General features: G+C 42.9%; 1 protein-coding gene across 2 annotated transcripts in view; it reads right to left on the bottom strand.

The window, feature by feature from the left end:
• Positions 1 to 53: 53 nt before the first annotated feature.
• mecr (mitochondrial trans-2-enoyl-CoA reductase) overlaps positions 54 to 20,000 on the bottom strand; it is a 20,460-nt gene continuing 513 nt past the window's right edge. The window contains exons 2-10 of one of the 2 annotated variants that reach the window (XM_061914998.1): positions 14,674 to 14,771; positions 12,267 to 12,398; positions 9,326 to 9,469; positions 7,139 to 7,241; positions 4,457 to 4,655; positions 3,282 to 3,355; positions 3,147 to 3,207; positions 2,983 to 3,055; positions 54 to 252 (exon numbers count right to left, since the gene is read on the bottom strand). In XM_061914998.1, the coding sequence (XP_061770982.1) occupies positions 89 to 252; positions 2,983 to 3,055; positions 3,147 to 3,207; positions 3,282 to 3,355; positions 4,457 to 4,655; positions 7,139 to 7,241; positions 9,326 to 9,469; positions 12,267 to 12,398; positions 14,674 to 14,771 (1,048 nt within the window). In that variant the 3' untranslated portion in view covers positions 54 to 88. The remainder of the gene's footprint in view (positions 253 to 2,982; positions 3,056 to 3,146; positions 3,208 to 3,281; positions 3,356 to 4,456; positions 4,656 to 7,138; positions 7,242 to 9,325; positions 9,470 to 12,266; positions 12,399 to 14,673; positions 14,772 to 20,000) is intronic. The other variant, XM_061914999.1, reaches the window with a different exon arrangement.

The following is a 20,000-nucleotide window of genomic DNA, read 5'->3' as shown; positions in this document are numbered from 1 at the left end:
TATTTTGAAAATAAACACTCCTCATGATGATAGTAGATAATAAGCTTTGGACCTGATGTGTTGGATGTTTATTGAGTGATAAAACAAGTCAGGTGATCAGGATCTGCTTGGCAGAGGTGAAAGGCTGCATGGCGGCATGCAGAGCTTTGCTGTAGTCATGGAGACCCACCTCGCTGCAGGCAGGAGCACTCAGCTTCCCCTGGCGGACCAGGGAGCACACTTCATCCAGCATGGAGCGCAACGCTCCCGGATCTAGGGAACATCATGACAATGTTTTTATTCATCACATGCATGGACAGAAGAATTTACTTGAACGAGCTAATTACGTAATGTGCCTGGCGGGAGTTTGGAAACACTTTTTTATGCAATTAAATGTGAACATTTGACTGGTACTGTAACTACCCGACGAAAATATCAATAGACCAAAAATATTGGTTCACATTCAAATCACGATTCTTTTTCCTGATTTTTTTTTTGCCCAATTTATAAAAATCAATTCAAAAAAATTATATGTATAGCCGAGGTACATATCTGTGGAAATATATATATATATATACATACATATACAAACACACACATATATGCATATGTATATTATATATATATATATATATATATATATATCTCCATACATTTTCTACCGCTTATGCCCTTTGGGGTCGCGGGGGGCACTGGTGCCTATCTCAGCTACAATCCGGCGGAAGGCGGTGTACACCCTGGACAAGTCGCCACCTATATGTATATTTATATATATATACAGTGGGGCAAAAAAGTATTTAGTCAGCCAGCGATTGTGCAAGTTCTCCCACTTCAAATGATGACAGAGGTCTGTCATTTTCATCATAGGTGCACTTCCACTGTGAGAGACAGAATGTGGAAAAAAAATCCAGGAATTCACATTGTAGGAATTTTAAAGAATTTATTTGTAAATGATGGGGGAAAATAAGTATTTGGTCAACCATTCAAAGCTCTCACTGATGGAAGGAGGTTTTGGCTCCAAATCTCAGGATACATGGCCCCATTCATTCTTTCCTTAACACGGATCAATCGTCCTGTCCCCTTAGCAGAAAAACAGCCCCAAAGCATGATGTTTCCACCCCCATGCTTCACAGTAGGTATGGTGTTCTTGGGATGCAACTCAGTATTCTTCTTCCTCCAAACACCACCAGTTGAGTTTATACCAAAAGGTTCTATTTTGGTTTCATCTGACCACATGACATTCTCCCAATCCTCTGCTGTATCATCCATGTATCCATTTTGGTATCAACTCAACTCCTCGTGTTAGGGAAAGAATGAATGGGGGCCATGTATCGTGAGATTTTGAGCCAAAACCTCCTTCCATCAGTGAGAGCTTTGAATGCTTGACCAAATACTTATATTCCAACATCATTTACAAATAAATTCTTTAAAATTCCTACAATGTGAATTCCTAGATTTTTTTTTCCACATTCTGTCTCTCCCAGTTGAAGTGTACCTATGATGAAAATGACAGACCTCTGTCATCATTTGAAGTGGGAGAACTTGCACAATCGCTGGCTGACTAAATACTTTTTTGCCCCACTATATATATATATATATATATATATATATATATTATAATATAAAGTGTAAATATACACACATAACCATTTTAAAAGACGTTTTTAGGCCATTTCTATACAACTTCCATGCAAGGAGGTTGGGTTTTTTTTTACCTTGTAACCTCTTTTGAAAAAGTGTAATTATCATAACAAATAATACATAGTGAGACTCATTTTAAATGAAGAATCGTGTTCAATTGAGAATCCATTCTAATCTAAATGTCCATCCATCCATCCATCATCTTCCGCTTATCCGAGGTCGGGTCGCGGGGGCAACAGCCTAAGCAGGGAAACCCAGACTTCCCTCTCCCCAGCCACTTCGTCTAGCTCTTCCCGGGGGATCCCGAGGCGTTCCCAGGCCAGCCGGGAGACATAGTCTTCCCAACGTGTCCTGGGTCTTCCCCGTGGCCTCCTACCGGTTGGACGTGCCCTAAACACCTCCCTAGGGAGGCGTTCGGGTGGCATCCTGACCAGATGCCCGGACCACCTCATCTGGCTCCTCTCGATGTGAAGGAGCAGCGGCTTTACTTTGAGTTCCTCCCGGATGGCAGAGCTTCTCACCCTATCTCTAAGGGAGAGCCCCGCCACACGGCGGAGGAAACTCATTTCGGCCGCTTGTACCCGTGATCTTATCCTTTCGGTCATGAACCAAAGCTCATGATCATAGGTGAGGATGGGAACGTAGATCGACCGGTAAATTGAGAGCTTTGCCTTCCGGCTCAGCTCCTTCTTCACCACAACGGAACGGTGCAACGTCCGCATTACTGAAGACGCCGCACCGATCCGCCTGTCGATCTCACGATCCACTCTTCCCTCACTCGTGAACAAGACTCCTAGGTACTTGAACTCCTCCACTTGGGGCAGGGTCTCCTCCCCAACCCGGAGATGGCACTCCACCCTTTTCCGGGCGAGAACCATGGACTCGGACTAATCTAAATGTCCTCCCAAGAATTGGAATCAGATGGAATAGTTATAGGTGCCCAAAGATTTACATTCCTATAAAAACACACACCCAAACAAAAAGACAAACCATATTACATGAGTATCAGTAAACTTATATTTGATTCTCATTATTAAATGACTTAAAATCAATCTGCGACACCAAGCATTAAAAAAATGGATGGATTTAAAATGAAATGTACAACATATTTTTGCTGCAATATCAAACAGTTCAAGAAAAAAGAGCAAAAGGTCAGTTTGTTTAAAGTCAAGTGTTGCTGTTGATGAAAGTAGATAAATACAAATGTTACATCAACTGTGTTCCAATCTAGTCCTGCAGGTGGCAGTGCTGCACACAAATTGGTTGCACACGTGACAACTGGCGACCTTGACATTTTCTCACTGAAAAAGTGATTGTAATCCAAATAAAATGTAAGCGGATCTCCTGCAGCAGCAAACTCACCGTGTGAGTGATCTCTCTTCCACTGTGTGACCCAAAATCCACAAATTTTCACATCCTTGAAAATAAGAGCACTCTACAGAAGACGAGAGGTAAGACAATTAATGTGGCGTGCGGCCTGATGACGCATGAAAAGTATTCTATGAATAAAGTTGGACTGATGTTACCACGGGGACGGTGACGGGCTGCTTGGACATCCCCCCGTAGGTCACCATGGACCGCCCCGGCCTGAAAAAAAAACAGCCACCGTTTTTCTTTATTGTGATATTTCACTTCTACTCCAGACTGTGCAGAACTCTCACTGTAGATGACGAAGCAGCTCCGTCGCACTTTTGCCTCCAACTGCATTCAAGGCTAATTTCGGCTTCGGGCACGTCTGCAAGGAAAGTAAAATATACGGCAGTCCAGTCCAGTCCAGTACAGTGGGCATATTAACCAGAAGAATACAACATACAGTATTTCCTTCAATTGCCGCCGGGTATATAGTACGCGCCTGCCTAGAATTACTGCCGGGTCAAACTCGTTTTGCAAAATATTATTTTTATTAGCACGTGTCATCATTTTGAAAATGATGACAGGTGAAGTGTCATGATGGTATCCTTACATCACACTCAAATTTATAAGCGCAGGCTTAAATTCACCGCATGCCTTTGGTAAATGCCAGAGTGAGAAGAGGTTTTAAATTAATTAGCGCCCCGGCGGCAATTCAAGGTAGCTGTTTCGGTAAAAAAAAAAAAGTTCCCCTTTAAAGACAGCTTTAATTTCATTCCAGTCTTGCTTAACATTGTTCTCTATTTGAGTAATTTCCCTTAATCCAACCCTTTCCGTTTAACACTACAAAACTTCACGGTGGCAGAGGGGTTAGTGCGTCTGCCTCACAATACGAAGGTCCTGCAGTCCTGGGTTCAAATCCAGGCTCGGGATCTTTCTGTGTGGAGTTTGCATGTTCTCCCCGTGAATGCGTGGGTTCCCTCCGGGTACTCCGGCTTCCTCCCACTTCCAAAGACATGCACCTGGGGATAGGTTGATTGGCAACACTAAATTGGCCCTAGTGTGTGAATGTTGTCTGTCTATCTGTGTTGGCCCTGCGATGAGGTGGCGACTTGTCCAGGGTGTACCCCGCCTTCCGCCCGATTGTAGCTGAGATAGGCGCCAGCGCCCCCCGCGACCCCGAAAGGGAATAAGCGGTAGTAAATGGATGGATGGACTACAAAACAATGGTAAAAATTCAAGATCAGATCAATATCGGTACCAAGGCTCAAATATCAGCACGTATCAGAAGTGAAAAAGGGTCTTCTGTGCAAAAATCACACTTTTAGAAAAAAAAACACAAAAAAACAGAAAAAGCTTGTGAGTTAATCGTTTTGTTGACCGTCTTTTTCTGCAGTTTCAGAGACCCACATTTCCCCAATTGTTGGTTTATCACGATACTTTTCTGTTTCAGTCAGAAATACAATTTCCTTTCAAAACTACACACCTCCCGCCTTCGGCTCGATTGTAGCGAAGGCAGCAGCGTCCCTCGCGACCCCAAAGGGAATAAGCGGTAGAAAATGGATGAGCTGGAACTACACACCTGAAACAGTTCTTTCATTTCAGGTCGCCGAAGTGCTTCCTCCTTGATCACGTGACTGGCTCCCAGGGCCTTCAGCCTATCACTGAGCTGCGTGAAGTCCGGCCTTTGGAGAAAGGAAGTCTCATGAATAGCAGCTGTTAAAGTCCTACTGAAAGCCACTACTAGCGAGTCTGATAGTTTATATATCAATGATGAAATATTAACATTGCAACACATGTCAATACGGCCTTTTTAGTTTACTGAATTGCAATTTGAAATTTCCCGTGAGTTTCTTGTTGAAAACGTCGCAGAATGACGACGTGTACGCGCGACGTCACGGACTGTCAGGAAATATTAGCAGCTACACAACTAGCGGCTAAAAGTCGTCTGCTTTAATCGCATAATTACACAGTATTTTGGACATCTGCGTTGCTGAATCTTTTGCAACTTGTTCATTTAATAATGGAGACGTCAAAGAAGAATGCTGTTGGTGGAAAGCGGTGGATTGCAGCTGTCTTTAGCACCGAGACACAGCTGGTGTTTCTTTGTTTGTTGTGAAGCAGAGCGGTCAAGCGAACATGTTTTCTCTACGTCAACCAGCATGTTTTTGGATGGGGAAATTGTGATAAATATCTTACCGGAGAAATCATTGGATTATTCCTCGTCCTGCAGCAGCTGTTTTATATAATCTCAAACTAGAGAAAATGAGACTTGTGATGAGGGTTCTGAAACGAAGTTTTATCGGGTGTGGAGGTGTTTTCTGACCAACCATCAACAAAGGTACAACAGTGATTTTTATTTTTTTAACAGTATTCTGGTTGGTTTACATACTGGTCTACGTACAGTATATTTATGTTTTATGTCATTACTGTATAAGTGACAATCCAAGCAAGGTTTAGTTTTTTTTGGTGTGTTCCTTTTTGGGGTGGATGTTTGTTCTTTCTCTTCTATGTATAATAAGTATTATTTCTATTTTAGCTTTATTTGATTTGATTTAATTTTTCTCTCTTTGAAAAAAAAAGTTTATTGCTGTTTTTCTGTTCTGTTCATCTCTGTCTAAACATTAATAAAAAAAAATCAAACACTAAAAGGCAGCTGTGAGCTTGGCTCCTCGGCTTCTCTCTGAGACACTTCGTGTTCACCGCAGCCATCTGACCTCGAGGTATGTCTTTACAATCTTTTACAATCTTTAAAATCTCACTTAAACGCTATTAAAACAATAAGCAGATAAGGGATCTTCCAGAATTATCCTAGTAAATGTGTCTAATTACATCTGAAACACTCACACTGCCGCCGCCCGGAGTTGTCGCCTTTTTTTTTTTTCTCTCTCTCTAGTCCTTCACTATCAATATCCTAATTCACAAATCTTTCGTCTTCGCTCAAATTAATGGGGAAATCGTCGCTTTCTCGGTCTGAATCGCTCTCACTGCTGGTGGCCATGATTGTAAACAATGTTCAGATGTGAGGAGCTCCACAACCCGTGACGTCACGCGCACATCGTCTGCTACTTCCGGTACAGGCAAGGCTTTTTTATTAGCGACCAAAAGTTGCCAACTTTATCGTGGATGTTCTCTACTAAATCCTTTCAGCAAAAATATGGCAATATGGCGAAATGATGAAGTATGACACATAGAATGGAGCTGCTATCCCCGTTTAAATAAGAACATCTCATTTCAGTAGGCCTTTAAACACAAAATAAACCCAGGCATATTTTATGACTTTATGCTTCATTTTCAAGTAGAGATGTACGATAATATCGGACTGCTAAAACATTATCCGCCGATTAATGCTTTAAAATGTAATATCAGAAATTATCGGTATCGGTCTCAAAATTAGCGGTATCGTTTTTAAAAAGTAAAATTAATGACTTTTTAAAATACCGCCGTGTGCACAGACGTAGGGAGAAGTACAGAGCGCCAATAAACCTTAAAGGCACTGCCTTTGTTTGGTGTGGGTTCACAGCGCGGCGCATATTTGTAACAGAGTTAAAGTTGTTTATACGGCCACCCTCAGTGTGACCTGTATGGCTATTGACCAAGTATGCCTTGCATTCACTTGTGTGTGTGAAAAGCCGTAGATATTATGCGACTGGGCCAGCACGCAAAGGCAGTGCCTTTAAGGTTTATTGGCGCTCTGTACTTCTCCCTACGTCCGTGTACACAGGAGTGATCTAAAAAGTCATATATTTGACTTTTTGAAACCGATAATTTTGAAACCAATACCGATAAATTCCGATATTACATTTTAAAGCATTTATCGGCAGTCCGATATTATCGGACATCCCCAATAAAGTTCTAACTTGTATCTGTCAGTAGACTCCCTATGGAAGCGCTAAAAGGTACAACAAAGGTGGCAGGTGGAAGACGTAGTCAAAATAAAGCGAAGTAAATAAGATCGCCAACAAAACGGCGCATCCTGAAGAAATGGTCAGAAAGCAGCTTGAAGATGATGGTCTGTAAAACATAATCTATGCAACATTTGGACCAAAAAAACAGCTTTCCATGTTATGTAGACCACAAAGAAATTAAACAAAAAAATCATAATGTGACCCCTTTAATGCAAATGTACTGTAATACATCATAAGTGTAAGATGTGGATGTACTGTACCTATCTCGGACCACATTGATGGTGTTTATTTCTTTGGCTGAAGCTATTTGAATGACCGCCTGCCCGACTCCACTGTTGGCTGCATTCTGGATCACTGAATCACCTGCAAGGTCGTTAAGATAACAATGCTGACTTTGGATTGACACAATCAGAGATATGTCTTTTTTTTTTTTTTTTTTTTTACAAAATACCACCTCAGAAAACACTTGGCTCTCCAAGCACCACCATAATGACAACAATAAAATACAGTAGCGTAGTAGGCTGTTAATCGATACTGGTACTCAGTGGTATCAATTCTCAGTACTTTTTAAGTGTGGTAATAAATATTGTTTTTTCAAAAATAAAAACCCGGGCTCGGGATCTTTCTGTGTGGAGTTTGCATGTTCTCCCCGTGAATGTGTGGGTTCCCTCCTCCCACCTCCAAAGACATGCACCTGGGGATAGGCCCCTCCCACCTCCAAAGACAAGCACCTGGGAATAGGCCCCTCCCACCTCCAAAGACATGCACCTGGGGATAGGACCCTCCCACCTCCAAAGACATGCACCTGGGGATAGGCCCCTCCCACCTCCAAAGACATGCACCTGGGGATAGGCCCCTCCCACCTCCAAAGACATGCACCTGGGGATAGGCCCCTCCCACCTCCAAAAACATGCACCTGGGGATAGGCCCCTCCCACCTCCAAAGACATGCAACTGGGGATAGGCCCCTCCCACCTCCAAAAACATGCACCTGGGGATAGGCCCCTCCCACCTCCAAAGACATGCACCTGGGATAGGCCCCTCCCACCTCCAAAAACATGCACCTGGGGATAGGCCCCTCCCACCTCCAAAGACATGCACCTGGGGATAGGCCCCTCCCACCTCCAAAGACATGCACCTGGGATAGGCCCCTCCCACCTCCAAAGACATGCACCTGGGGATAGGCCCCTCCCACCTCCAAAGACATGCACCTGGGGATAGGCCCCTCCCACCTCCAAAAACATGCACCTGGGGATAGGCCCCTCCCACCTCCAAAGACATGCACCTGGGATAGGCCCCTCCCACCTCCAAAGACATGCACCTGGGAATAGGCCCCTCCCACCTCCAAAGACATGCACCTGGGGATAGGCCCCTCCCACCTCCAAAAACATGCACCTGGGGATAGGCCCCTCCCACCTCCAAAAACATGCACCTGGGGATAGGCCCCTCCCACCTCCAAAGACATGCACCTGGGGATAGGCCCCTCCCACCTCCAAAGACATGCACCTGGGATAGGCCCCTCCCACCTCCAAAGACATGCACCTGGGGATAGGCCCCTCCCACCTCCAAAGACATGCACCTGGGGATAGGCCCCTCCCACCTCCAAAAACATGCACCTGGGGATAGGCCCCTCCCACCTCCAAAGACATGCACCTGGGGATAGGCCCCTCCCACCTCCAAAGACATGCACCTGGGGATAGGCCCCTCCCACCTCCAAAGACATGCACCTGGGGATAGGCCCCTCCCACCTCCAAAGACATGCACCTGGGGATAGGCCCCTCCCACCTCCAAAGACATGCACCTGGGGATAGGTTGATTGGCAACACTAAATGGTCCCTAGTGTGTGAATGTTGTCTGTCTATCTGTGTTGGCCCTGCGATGAGGTGGCGACTTGTCCAGGGTGTACGCCGCCTTCCGCCTGATTGTAGCTGAGATAGGCACCAGCGCCCCCCGCGAGCCCAAAGGGAATAAGCGGTAGAAAATGGACGGATGCTTGGCTTTTTAAATGGTAATGGTAAATAAAAGGAGTCAACAGATGAAGGCTCCTCTTTACACCAGTTATACTCTCTAAAAACATCCAGAAACTGCCAACAATACTGCATTTACATGTTGGGACCTGAAAATCAACCTAATTTGAGAGATATTGTTGAGTGATAAACACAGACGGCCTATTTTAGCGGCCATTGACGCTGCAGTGTGCTTTTACAACAGAATTTGCTCAATTTGATAAAAACTTGTAAAGCATGAAATGAATACTCAAAGTTGTGTGTTGAAGCTCGATTTTGTTATTGTCTTGTATTGTTTTTCATTTTTGAAAAATCTAGTGATAATTTTGGCGTATTCTTTTTGAATCACCCTGGACTTTAGGAAAAAACCAAAAAAACTCCAACTCCACAGAGTCACATGCAGTATAGGTTTGGTCTGACTCCATCCCAGTCTTGTGCGTACCTGGCTTGAGGAGCTCAAAGTCCGACAGCATTCGGAGCGCCGTGCAGGGGTTCACGCCCAAGGTGGCGGCACACAAGAGAGGAATGTCATTGGGCACTGAGATGACGGCGTCTTCCTTCACCACGGCGGCGGTCCTCCACATCCCTTTTACACACATCAACACACTGGAGAGTTGGCATTTATGCAGATGGTCTTCAGTACAGCAGGGCTGTCAAACTCAAATACCGAGTGGGCCAAAATGTCAAACGGAACAAAGCCGCGGGCCAAGGTTGAACAAATGAACCTTTTAACAGGGACCCAAACAAGTTTTGCATTGCATATTGAACAATCAAGGCTTATAAAACTTAATAGTGACATGCAAAATCGAGTTTCAAATACCGTATTTCCTTGAATTGCCGCCGGGGTGCTAATTAATTTAAAACCTCTTCTCACTCCTGTGCTTACCAAAGGCATGCGGTAAAAGTAAGCATGCGCTAATTATTTTAAAACCTCTTCTCACTCCTGTGCTTACCAAAGGCATGCGGTAAAAGTAAGCATGTGCTAATTATTTTAAAACCTCTTCTCACTCCTGTGCTTACCAAAGGCATGCGGTAAAAGTAAGCATGTGCTAATTATTTTAAAACCTCTTCTCACTCCTGCGCTTACCAAAGGCATGCGGTAAAAGTAAGCATGCGCTAATTATTTTAAAACCTCTTCTCACTCCAGCACTTACCAAAGGTATGCAGTAAACATTTGAGTGTGATGTAAGCTTGGACCTTAAATCCTACTGAATAGCTCTTAATACTACACGGTCTAGCTCCAGCCTATCTTGCCGATTGTATTGTACCATATGTCCCGGCAAGAAATCTGCGTTCAAAAGACTCCGGCTTATTAGTGATTCCTAGAGCTCAAAAAAAGTCTGCGGGCTATAGAGCGTTTTCCGTTCGGGCTCCAGTACTCTGGAATACCCTCCCGGTAACAGTTCGAGATGCTACCTCAGTAGAAGCATTTAAGTCTCATCTTAAAACTCATCTGTATACTCTAGCCTTTAAATAGACCTCCTTTTTAGACCAGTTGATCTGCCGTTTCTTTTCTTTCTCCTATGTCCCCCCCTCCCTTGTGGAGGGGGTCCGGTCCGATGACCATGGATGAAGTACTGACTGTCCAGAGTCGAGACCCAGGATGGACCGCTCGTCGGGACCCAGGATGGACCGCTCGCCTGTATCGGTTGGGGACATCTCTACGCTGCTGATCCGCTTGAGATGGTTTCCTGTGGACGGGACTCTCACTGCTGTCTTGGAGCCACTATGGATTGAACTTTCACAGTATCATGTTAGACCCGCTCGACATCCATTGCTTTCGGTCCCCTAGAGGGGGGGGGGGGTTGCCCACATCTGAGGTCCTCTCCAAGGTTTCTCATAGTCAGCATTGTCACTGGCGTCCCACTGGATGTGAATTCTCCCTGCCCACTGGGTGTGAGTTTTCCTTGCCCTTTTGTGGGTTCTTCCGAGGATGTTGTAGTCGTAATGATTTGTGCAGTCCTTTGAGACATTTGTGATTTGGGGCTATATAAATAAACATTGATTGATTGATTGATTAATCTTCTTCCCTTTATGCGATTTCAAATGATTGAAATCAGCCTCCTCCATTTTGAAAATGATGACAGGGGAAGTGTCACGCGTGACGTCACCAGTTTGGCCAGGCGGTAATACTATCCATCTATCCATTTTCTACCGCTTATTCCCTTCTGGCGCCTATCTCAGCTACAATCGGGCGGAAGGCGGTGTACACCCTGGACAAGTCGTAGGGCCAACACAGCATGAACACAGCAATTCAAGGAAATACGGTAATGATAATAATAATTAAAAAATATCAATGGCATATCAAATAAAATAAAGATAAAAATGTAATGCCTCTTTTCTATTTGCAGCCTTCTGAGGTAAATATCAAAATAAACTTTTTCCATAGGCCAATAAATAATACATTTGAAAATAAATCAAACAATAATGACTGAATCAAACATTCAAGCTTTGAAGTAGCAAGAGAAAGTGCATGAATAAAACGTGAATTATTGCTCAGTTTGCTACACCGTTTTGCTTTAACACTGAATATGGAACAAGCAGCGCTTATGTAACTTAATAGTGCAAAATCAACTTTCAAAAAAACATCAATGGTTTATCAAATAAAATTTAAATAAAAAATTTAATGACTCTTTTCTATTTGCAGCCCTCTGAAGTAAATATCAACATTGACTTTTTCCACAGGCTAATACATTTGAAAATAAAATAATGAGGTGGGCGCGGGGAGGAAAAGTTAGTGCTGCAAGGGGTTCTGGGTATTTGTTCTGCTGTGTTATGGTACGGATGTTCTCCCGAAATGTGTTTGTCATTCTTGTTTGGTGTGGGTTCACAGTGTGGCGCATATTTGTAAGTGTTAAAGTTGTTTATACGGCCACCCTCAGTGTGACCTGTATGGCTGTTGACCAAGTATGCCTTGCATTCACTTGTGTGTGTGAAAAGCCGTAGATATTATGCGACTGGGCCAGTGTGTGTGTGTGTGTGTGTGTGTGTGTATATATATTATATTTTATGTCACTTGGTTGGCCTGCTGTTTGTACGGAGGAAAAGCGGACTTGACAACCGGTTGTAGAGGACGATAAAAGGCAGTGTCTTTATGGCACGTCGCCAATATTGTTGTCCGGGTGGACATTGGGAGAAATTCGGGAAAATGGTTTCCCCGGGAGATTTTCAGGAGGGGCACTGAACTTTAGGGAGTCTCCAGGGAAAATGGGGAGGGTTGGCAAGTATGAGTATTAGCGGTGAACGCGGTGTTACAGCGGAACTGCCGCCATAAAATACCGGCGGGCCAGGTCTAGGGTTAATTTCATATTGCCTCAAGGGGCAAATGAAGTTACACGGCGGGCCCAATTTGACACCCATGCACGACAGGTTTGATCGTTTACCTAGACTGGCATCTTTGGGGATGACCCAGTCTCCTATTTGGAGAGACGTCACCTGGCTGCCCACCTCCACTACCTGGCCCACTCCCTCGTTGCCGCCGACAGCAGGGAGGTCGGGGAGGATAGCGTACGTCCCTGAAAAAGCACAGAATACTTTCAATCTTTCTGCTATTCACACGTGTCGAACTGTGAATGGGTTGCTTTTTAAAAAAATACAATTCTGGCCAAACATTAAAAAAAGTCAAATAAAAATAAGGCGACAGATGGATAGATCTTTATTGTCATTGCACAAGTACAACAAAACTTTGTTTTCAGCACAAACCCCTTGAAGATGAGACAAACAAATAGTGTGCTGGGTCACAGAACAAGAACGCTGTTGGGTCGTCACAAGACGCCCCGTACGTAAAAGATGGGGAAAAAGGTAAACGCTGGGGAAGGATGAGTAAAAAAATCCAATCTAGACTGGGCTCCTAAGGGGCCCAGTCTGGAGTGGGAAAAAACCTCCATAGCAAAGCACATATACATATTACAATGTACATCTCCAGATATCTAGCAACAGAGGGAAGGGAGTTCGGGTTCATGATGGTAGGTCGCAGCTCTCAGGCGCGGACCATCCCTTCATCACTCCTATGGGATTTGCGTCGAGGGCGTTGGGTGTGGGGGGGCTGGGTTTGTATGTGTGGCGTATATTTTTTGGATGCACGTTTGTGTGTAAGCCTGCAGTGTGCCTCTGTTCGCGCAGTTTTGATGTAGTTTAAGTACCAATGATTGGCACACGCACACCAGGTGTGGAGAAAAAAGTCCTCTGCATTTGACCCATCCCCTTAATCACCCCTTGGGAAGTGAGGGGAGCAGTGGGCAGCAGTGGTGCCACGCCCGGGAATCATTTATGGTGATTAAACCCCCAATTCCAAGCCTAGATGCTGAGTGCCAAGCAGGGAGGTAATGGCTCCCATTTTTATAGTCTTTGGTATGACTCGGCCAGGGTTTGAACTCCCAACATACTGATCTCAGGGCGGACACTCTAACCACTAGGCCACTGAGTAGGTGTACAGTCACTAGTCCAAAGTCAACAACAACAGGTGTGTGTCCATGAGAGACAAGAAGGGAGTATGTTGTGTCTTTGCCGCACTGTCCTTCAGGAGAGTCTCAAAGCTAGGGAAACAATCCGAGTTAGAATGTTTTGTATGCGGGTGGAAATAAATTTGCTTTTCACTCTAAATTGTCTATGACTGGTCCTCAAAACCTGCGGGGTGGACAGTCCGATGTGATCCACAGTTCTTCCCGCATCCTCCAATCATTTGTGGCAGCTTTGGGCTACTTTCCTTCTGCCCGAATGCAGCTGAGATAGGCTCCAGCACCCCCTGTCACCCCGAAATTGACAAGCGGTAGACATTCAAAAATTGTTATATCTTGTTTCATTCAGTATGACACTAACTTGCAATTGCAAGTCCATTACATTAGAAAGTAGTGTAGATGGTGTGTTTGTCAGGTGGTGTTTGCTGTCTGTTGCGCCCTATGAAGTGTTAATACTGTAAGTATTGTACTTATTACACACCAGCTGTTTGGTTTTGATGCGCATCTTAGTTGGTAGTAGGGCTGGGCGGTATGGCACTTTTTGAATATCTCAATATTTTTAGGCCATGTCACGATGCACGATATACATCTCAAAATTTTACCTTAGCCTTAAATGAACACTTGATGCAGATAATCAATTAATAAAAACATTCTTGTTCATACTGTCACATTGAGTTTGTGACGAACACTAAGATGTAGAAACGGTGTCAGGCATTAAATAGGAAAACATGATTTAATTAAAATACTACAACAACAAACAAAAGGGTACCAACAAAAGGCGCGTACGAGGCGGATAACAAACTTGGCTATGAACAAACAAACTGGAAGCAGGGAACAAACGACAGTAAGCTACAAACAGCTACCTAATATAGCTTACTGCTACGCTGCAATGACACGACCAGTAGGAAGGACAAGTAGAAATGACATCGACACAATAATCCAGCACTGACTGGAGGAGAAAACAGGTCGAAGTAGGAGCCTGGCTGATTGACACCAGGTGTGGCCAGGTGCCAATCAGCCGCAGCTGAGGGGACACAGCACTCAGGGAGAAAAACAGGAAACTCAACCAAAATAAGAGTGCTGACAGGAACTAAAGACACACACACACACAAAGGAAAAACTAAAACACAACCAAACTGTCAGGGGCAAGCCTGACACATACTACATTAACATATGCTCATTTTATACATTAATGCAGTATGAAGAAGGATGTTTCAATGTCGACACATAGAATCATCTTACTGCCCCAAGGCCACGCAGGTTTTGCGGTGATTGGTTGAATTGGCGTGAATGTGACATCTCAAATTCCTGCAGGGACAGATAGAAGGATTACCTTGGATCATGTTGATATCAGCTGGGTTGATGGGAGACGCCAGGATTTTAACCAGAACGTCTTTGGCACCAACAGGTGGAAGATCCACTTCCTCCAACCTGCCAATTGCAAAGTTCTCACATTCATGACATGTTCCCACAGAGTTTTTATTCCGGAAATTATTTTGTAGGGTTGACCGCAGACCCAAGACTTTTTTACTCTCTCATTGTAGGAACTGAAAGTTCATTCTTGTGGTTTAGGATTTTCTTTTTCTTTACCCGTTGTGCCTCCTGTGAAAAGTGGGTTATACTTGTATAGTTCTTTTCTACCTTCAAGGTACTTTGACACTATTTCTATATTTACCCATTCACACACACGTTCACACACTGATGGCGGGAGCTGCCATGCAAGGCCCGAACCGCGACACATCAGGAGCAAGGGTGAAGTGTCTTGCTCAAGGACACAACAGAGGTGACTAGGTTGGTAGACGGGGTTTGAACCAGGAACCCTCGGGTTACTGGCACGGCCACTCTCCCAACCGCTGCACAAATTGATGTGCAAAACCACAGATTTTCTTTCCCTTCCGAGACTCAGTAAAATTCAGGCTGGTTTCAGCGATACTGATCTGATACTTTGTGCAAAAATAAACCTAACGTCTACGTTGTGTATTTTTAAATAAAAACATCCATCTATACACATCTATCTAAAAAAAACAACAGTTAAAAACATTTTTTTTAAATATGACGTGGTGAGGAAAAGCTGGAATTCGTAAGCTAATAATTAATGACATACTATGATGAACACTTTGTTAATCATAGTGTTAATTAAAAATATGAAAATGCCGTTCGCCCCTCACTTGACTTTTCAGTATGTGGCCCTCGATGGAAAACGGTTAGACATCCAAGATCTAAAACCTTAGAACCTTTATAAATGGAAAATAAAATATACCTTAAAAATAAACTAAGTTAAGTAAGTTAACTAAAAAAATGTAATTAGAGATGTCCGATAATGGCTTTTTTGCCGATATCCGATATTGTCCAACTGTAAATTACCCATAGCGATATATACAGTGGTGGAATGAACACATTATTATAACTAATTTAGTTGTGATGCCCCGCTGGATGCATTAAACAATGTAACAAGGTTTTCCAAAATAAATCAACTCAAGTTATGGAAAAAATGCCAACATGGCACTGCCATATTTATTATTCAAGTCACAAAGTTCATTATTTTTTTTACATGCCTCAAAACAGCAGCAAGGAATTTGGGACATGCTCTCGCTGAGAGAGCATGAGGAGGTTGAGGTGGGCAGGGTTAGGGAGGCGGGGGGTGTATATTGCAGAGTCCCGGAAGAGTTAGTGCTGCAAGGGGTTCTGGGTATTAGTTCTGTTGTGTTAATGTTGTGTTACGGTGCGGATGTTCTCCCGAAATGTGTTTGTCATTCTTGTTTGGTGTGGGTTCACAGTGTGGCGCATATTTGTAACAGTGTTAAAGTTGTTTATACGGCCACCCTCAGTGTGACCTGTATGGCAGTGGACCAAGTATGCCTTGCATTCACTTGTGTGTGTGTGAAAAGCCGTAGATATTATGTGACTGGGTTGGCACACAAAGGCAGTGCCTTTAAGGTTTGTGTACTTCTGCCTATGTCCGTGTACACAGCAGCGTTTTAAAGTCATGAATTTGACTTTTTAAAAACGATACAGATAATTTTGAAACCGATACTGATCATTTCCGATATTACATTTCAAAGCATTTATCGGCCGATAATATCGGCAGTCCTATATTATCGGACATCTCTAAATGTAATACTAACTTGTGAATTAATTACCACAACCACAATAAACACTGAGGTGGCGACTTGTCCAGGGTGTACCCCGCCTACCGCCCGTGTGAAGCTGAGATGGGCTCCAGCGCCCCCCGCGACCCCGAAAGGGACAAGGGGTAGAAAATGGATGGATGGATGAACACCGTTAAATGTGTTAGCAAACATTAGGTTATGCAGTTACACAATCATGTTATTATTTTTATTCTATTCTTTTATGAAAAAAACAAAAAGTAAAAATGTCAGAAAAACAGCAACAAAAAAAATCGATATGTAACGATAAGCTGAAATGTTCGAATTAATAACACACAACAATATTTGTTGTTAGCATTTTTTTTTAAATACAAAAATATCAGTATGGTCCCTGCAGTCTCGGACTTTTCAGTATCCTCTGCCCTTAGAGGAAAATGTTTGGACACCCCTGAATTAAAGTATCGATACGCTGATTTGAGTATCAAAATTAAACATAAAGATATGGTATCAACGGTATCAATATTTTGGTATCGATTCAAACATGACTCGGTGAAACGGCTGCATTTTGACCCAAAATAGGTACCACCTGGCACACCTATTGAGCTAGAACTCTGCGAGTAAGTTTGGGTATTGGGAAAATGGGGCGGCCTGGCTCGGTTGGTAAAGCGGCCACGCCAGCAACTTGAGGGTTCCAGGTTCAATCCCCGCTTCCGCCATCCTTGTCTTGTGTCTTTGGGCAAGTCACTTGACCCACCTGCTCCCAGTGCCACCCACACTAGATACTGGGTCTCACTATGTAAACTGCTTTGAATCACTAGAAAAAAAAGGCTACATAAATGAAACACACTTTTTTTCCCCAGATATTTTTGTTTGTGTCACTGGTTTTCATTTTCAAATGTTCCGTTTTTTCAGATTCACTTCTCTTTTATTTGTAGTTTCCAATAACTGGCAGCGATTTCACAAGGAGGGGAAAATGGACAAAACATGCAACAGTCACTGTGCTCGTTTTTTTTTTTGCCAATTCATTTGAGACACTGAGTTTAACCGGAAGTATTTTTATGTGGACTTAAGCTTGCAGGTAAAAAAAAAAAAAAGGTAGAAGACAGGAGACCGATGGAGTTTAAAAAAAGATGAAGTGATGCAATGTCTATGTTTTCATTGAGCCAAACATTGAAAATGTAATATCGGCAGTAAGCACATACAAAAATATCCATGTTAGTCTAGATATTGCCACGATATTCGGTTAAATTTCTTAAGGAACAAGAGTTTATGTTGTGCTGCCTTGTCCTATTTAAGAGATGCAAATAAATGTCTTTTTAAAACAGCCTAGTTCAGTGGTTTAGTTTCCTTTCTAAAGAGGAACTGCAACTTTTTTTTCTTTTTTTTTTTTTTTTTAAATCAACCCCGCCCAGCTCAACCTCCTCATGCTCTCTCAGGGAGAGCATGTCCTAAATTCCAAGCTGCTGTTTTAAGGCATGTTAAAAAGAATAATACACTGTGTGACTTCAATAATAAATATGGCAGTGCCATGTTGGCGATTTTTTTCCATAACTTGAGTTATTTTATTTTGTAAAACCTTGTTACATTGTTTAATGCATCCAGCTGAGCATCACAACTAAATGAGGCATAATAATGTGTTCATTCCACCACTGAATATATCGGTATCGGTTGATATCGGAATCGGTAATTAAGAGTTAGACAATATCGGAATATCGGCAAAAAAAGCCCATGGTCATGAGCTTTGGGTCATGACCAAAAGGACAAGCGGCCGAGATGAGTTTCCTCTGCCGGGTGGCGGGTCTCTCCCTTAGAGATAGGGTGAGAAGCTCTGTCATCCGGGAGGAACTCAAAGTAAAGCTGCTGCTCCTCCACATCCTCCTCCACCTATCTGCTTGATGCTGAAGCGCTGGCTAGATGCGCTCTGAATACGCACTGCTGATTGGCTTGTTACCGCTATTGTTGTAACCAATCAGATGGTTGTGTGGGAAGGACAATGCAGGATGCTGTGCAGGAGACAGAGGTGGAATAGAGTGGAGCAGCTTGTTAAGACTTAAGCATAGGCGGCTACTTCATATGTTTGTGAGGAACTCGTTCGGTACTCCTCCACACCGAACCGGAACCCCCATACCGAAACGGTTCAATACAAATACACGTACCGTTACACCCCTAATATATATATATATATATATATATATATATATATATATATGGCGTGGCGCAGTGGAAGAGTGGCCGTGTGCAACCCGAGGGTCCCCTGGTTCAATCCCCACCTAGTACCAACCTCGTCATGTCCGTGTTGTCCTGAGCATGACACTTCACCCTTGCTCCTGATGGGTGCTGGTTAGCGCCTTGCATGGCAGCTCCCTCCATCAGTGTGTGAATGTGTGTGTGAATGTGGAAGTAGTGTCAAAGTGCTTTGAGTACCTTGAAGGTAGAAAAGCGCTATACAAGTACAACCCATTTATCATATATATATATATATATATATATATATGTATATATATATATATACATACATGTCTTAATTAGATTATCCAGAGAATAGTGCTTGATACCGTGGTAGAGCACAATATATCTGTGTGTGTGTCGGAATCTCCTGCTGATCAGGAGATCCCCTGATGATTGAGGGAACCCCTCATGAGACAGTTCTGTAGAGATGAAGTAGTCTTGTGATTTTTCCCCCACACACACACACACATATTATATATATATATATATATATATATATATATATATATATATATATATATATATATATATATATATATATATATATATATATGTCTTGATTGGATTATCCGGAGAATAGTGCTCGATACCGTGGTAGAGCGCAATATGTAGGTGTGGGAAAAAATCACAAGACTACTTCATCTCTACAGATCTGTTTCATGAGGGGTTCCCTCAATCATCAGGAGATTTTTTTTTTTTTTTTTAAATCTCCTGATGATTGAGGGAACCCCTCATGAAACAGATCTGTAGAGATGAAGTAGTCTTGTGATTTTTTCCCACACCTACATATATATATATATATATATATATATATATATACACACACATATGTATACAGATATATATCTAATAACAGTGAAAATAAAACCAATAAGAGTTTTAAAGCCACGGTTCCTTCAATTTGAGTCATGTATTTACGTCACGGGGAAGCGAAACATAAACAAATACTGTGTCTTATTTGAAAAGTATGAAGAAGATATAGAACTCCTACTGGCAAACAAACATTGCCTCTTATTTTGAAAAGCATGAAGAAGATATAAATCTCTTACTGGCAAACAAACACCGCCTCTTATTTTGTAAAGCACAAAGAAGATATACATTTCTTACTGGCAAACAAACACCGCCTCTTATTTTGAAAAGCATGAAGAAGATATAAATCACTTACTGGCAAACAAACACCGCCTCTTATTTTGAAAAGCATGAAGAAGATAGAGAGCTCCTACTGGCAAACATACACCGCCTCTTATTTTGAAAAGCATGAAGATATACATTTGTTACTGGCAAACAAACACCGCCTCTTATTTTGAAAAGCATGCAGAAGAAA

This window comes from Nerophis ophidion, linkage group LG11, assembly GCF_033978795.1.
Source record: "Nerophis ophidion isolate RoL-2023_Sa linkage group LG11, RoL_Noph_v1.0, whole genome shotgun sequence".
In the NCBI taxonomy this organism is placed as follows: Eukaryota; Metazoa; Chordata; class Actinopteri; order Syngnathiformes; family Syngnathidae; genus Nerophis; species Nerophis ophidion.
Note: the sequence above shows the minus strand (reverse complement) of the source record. Positions and strands in the feature narration are given on the sequence as shown.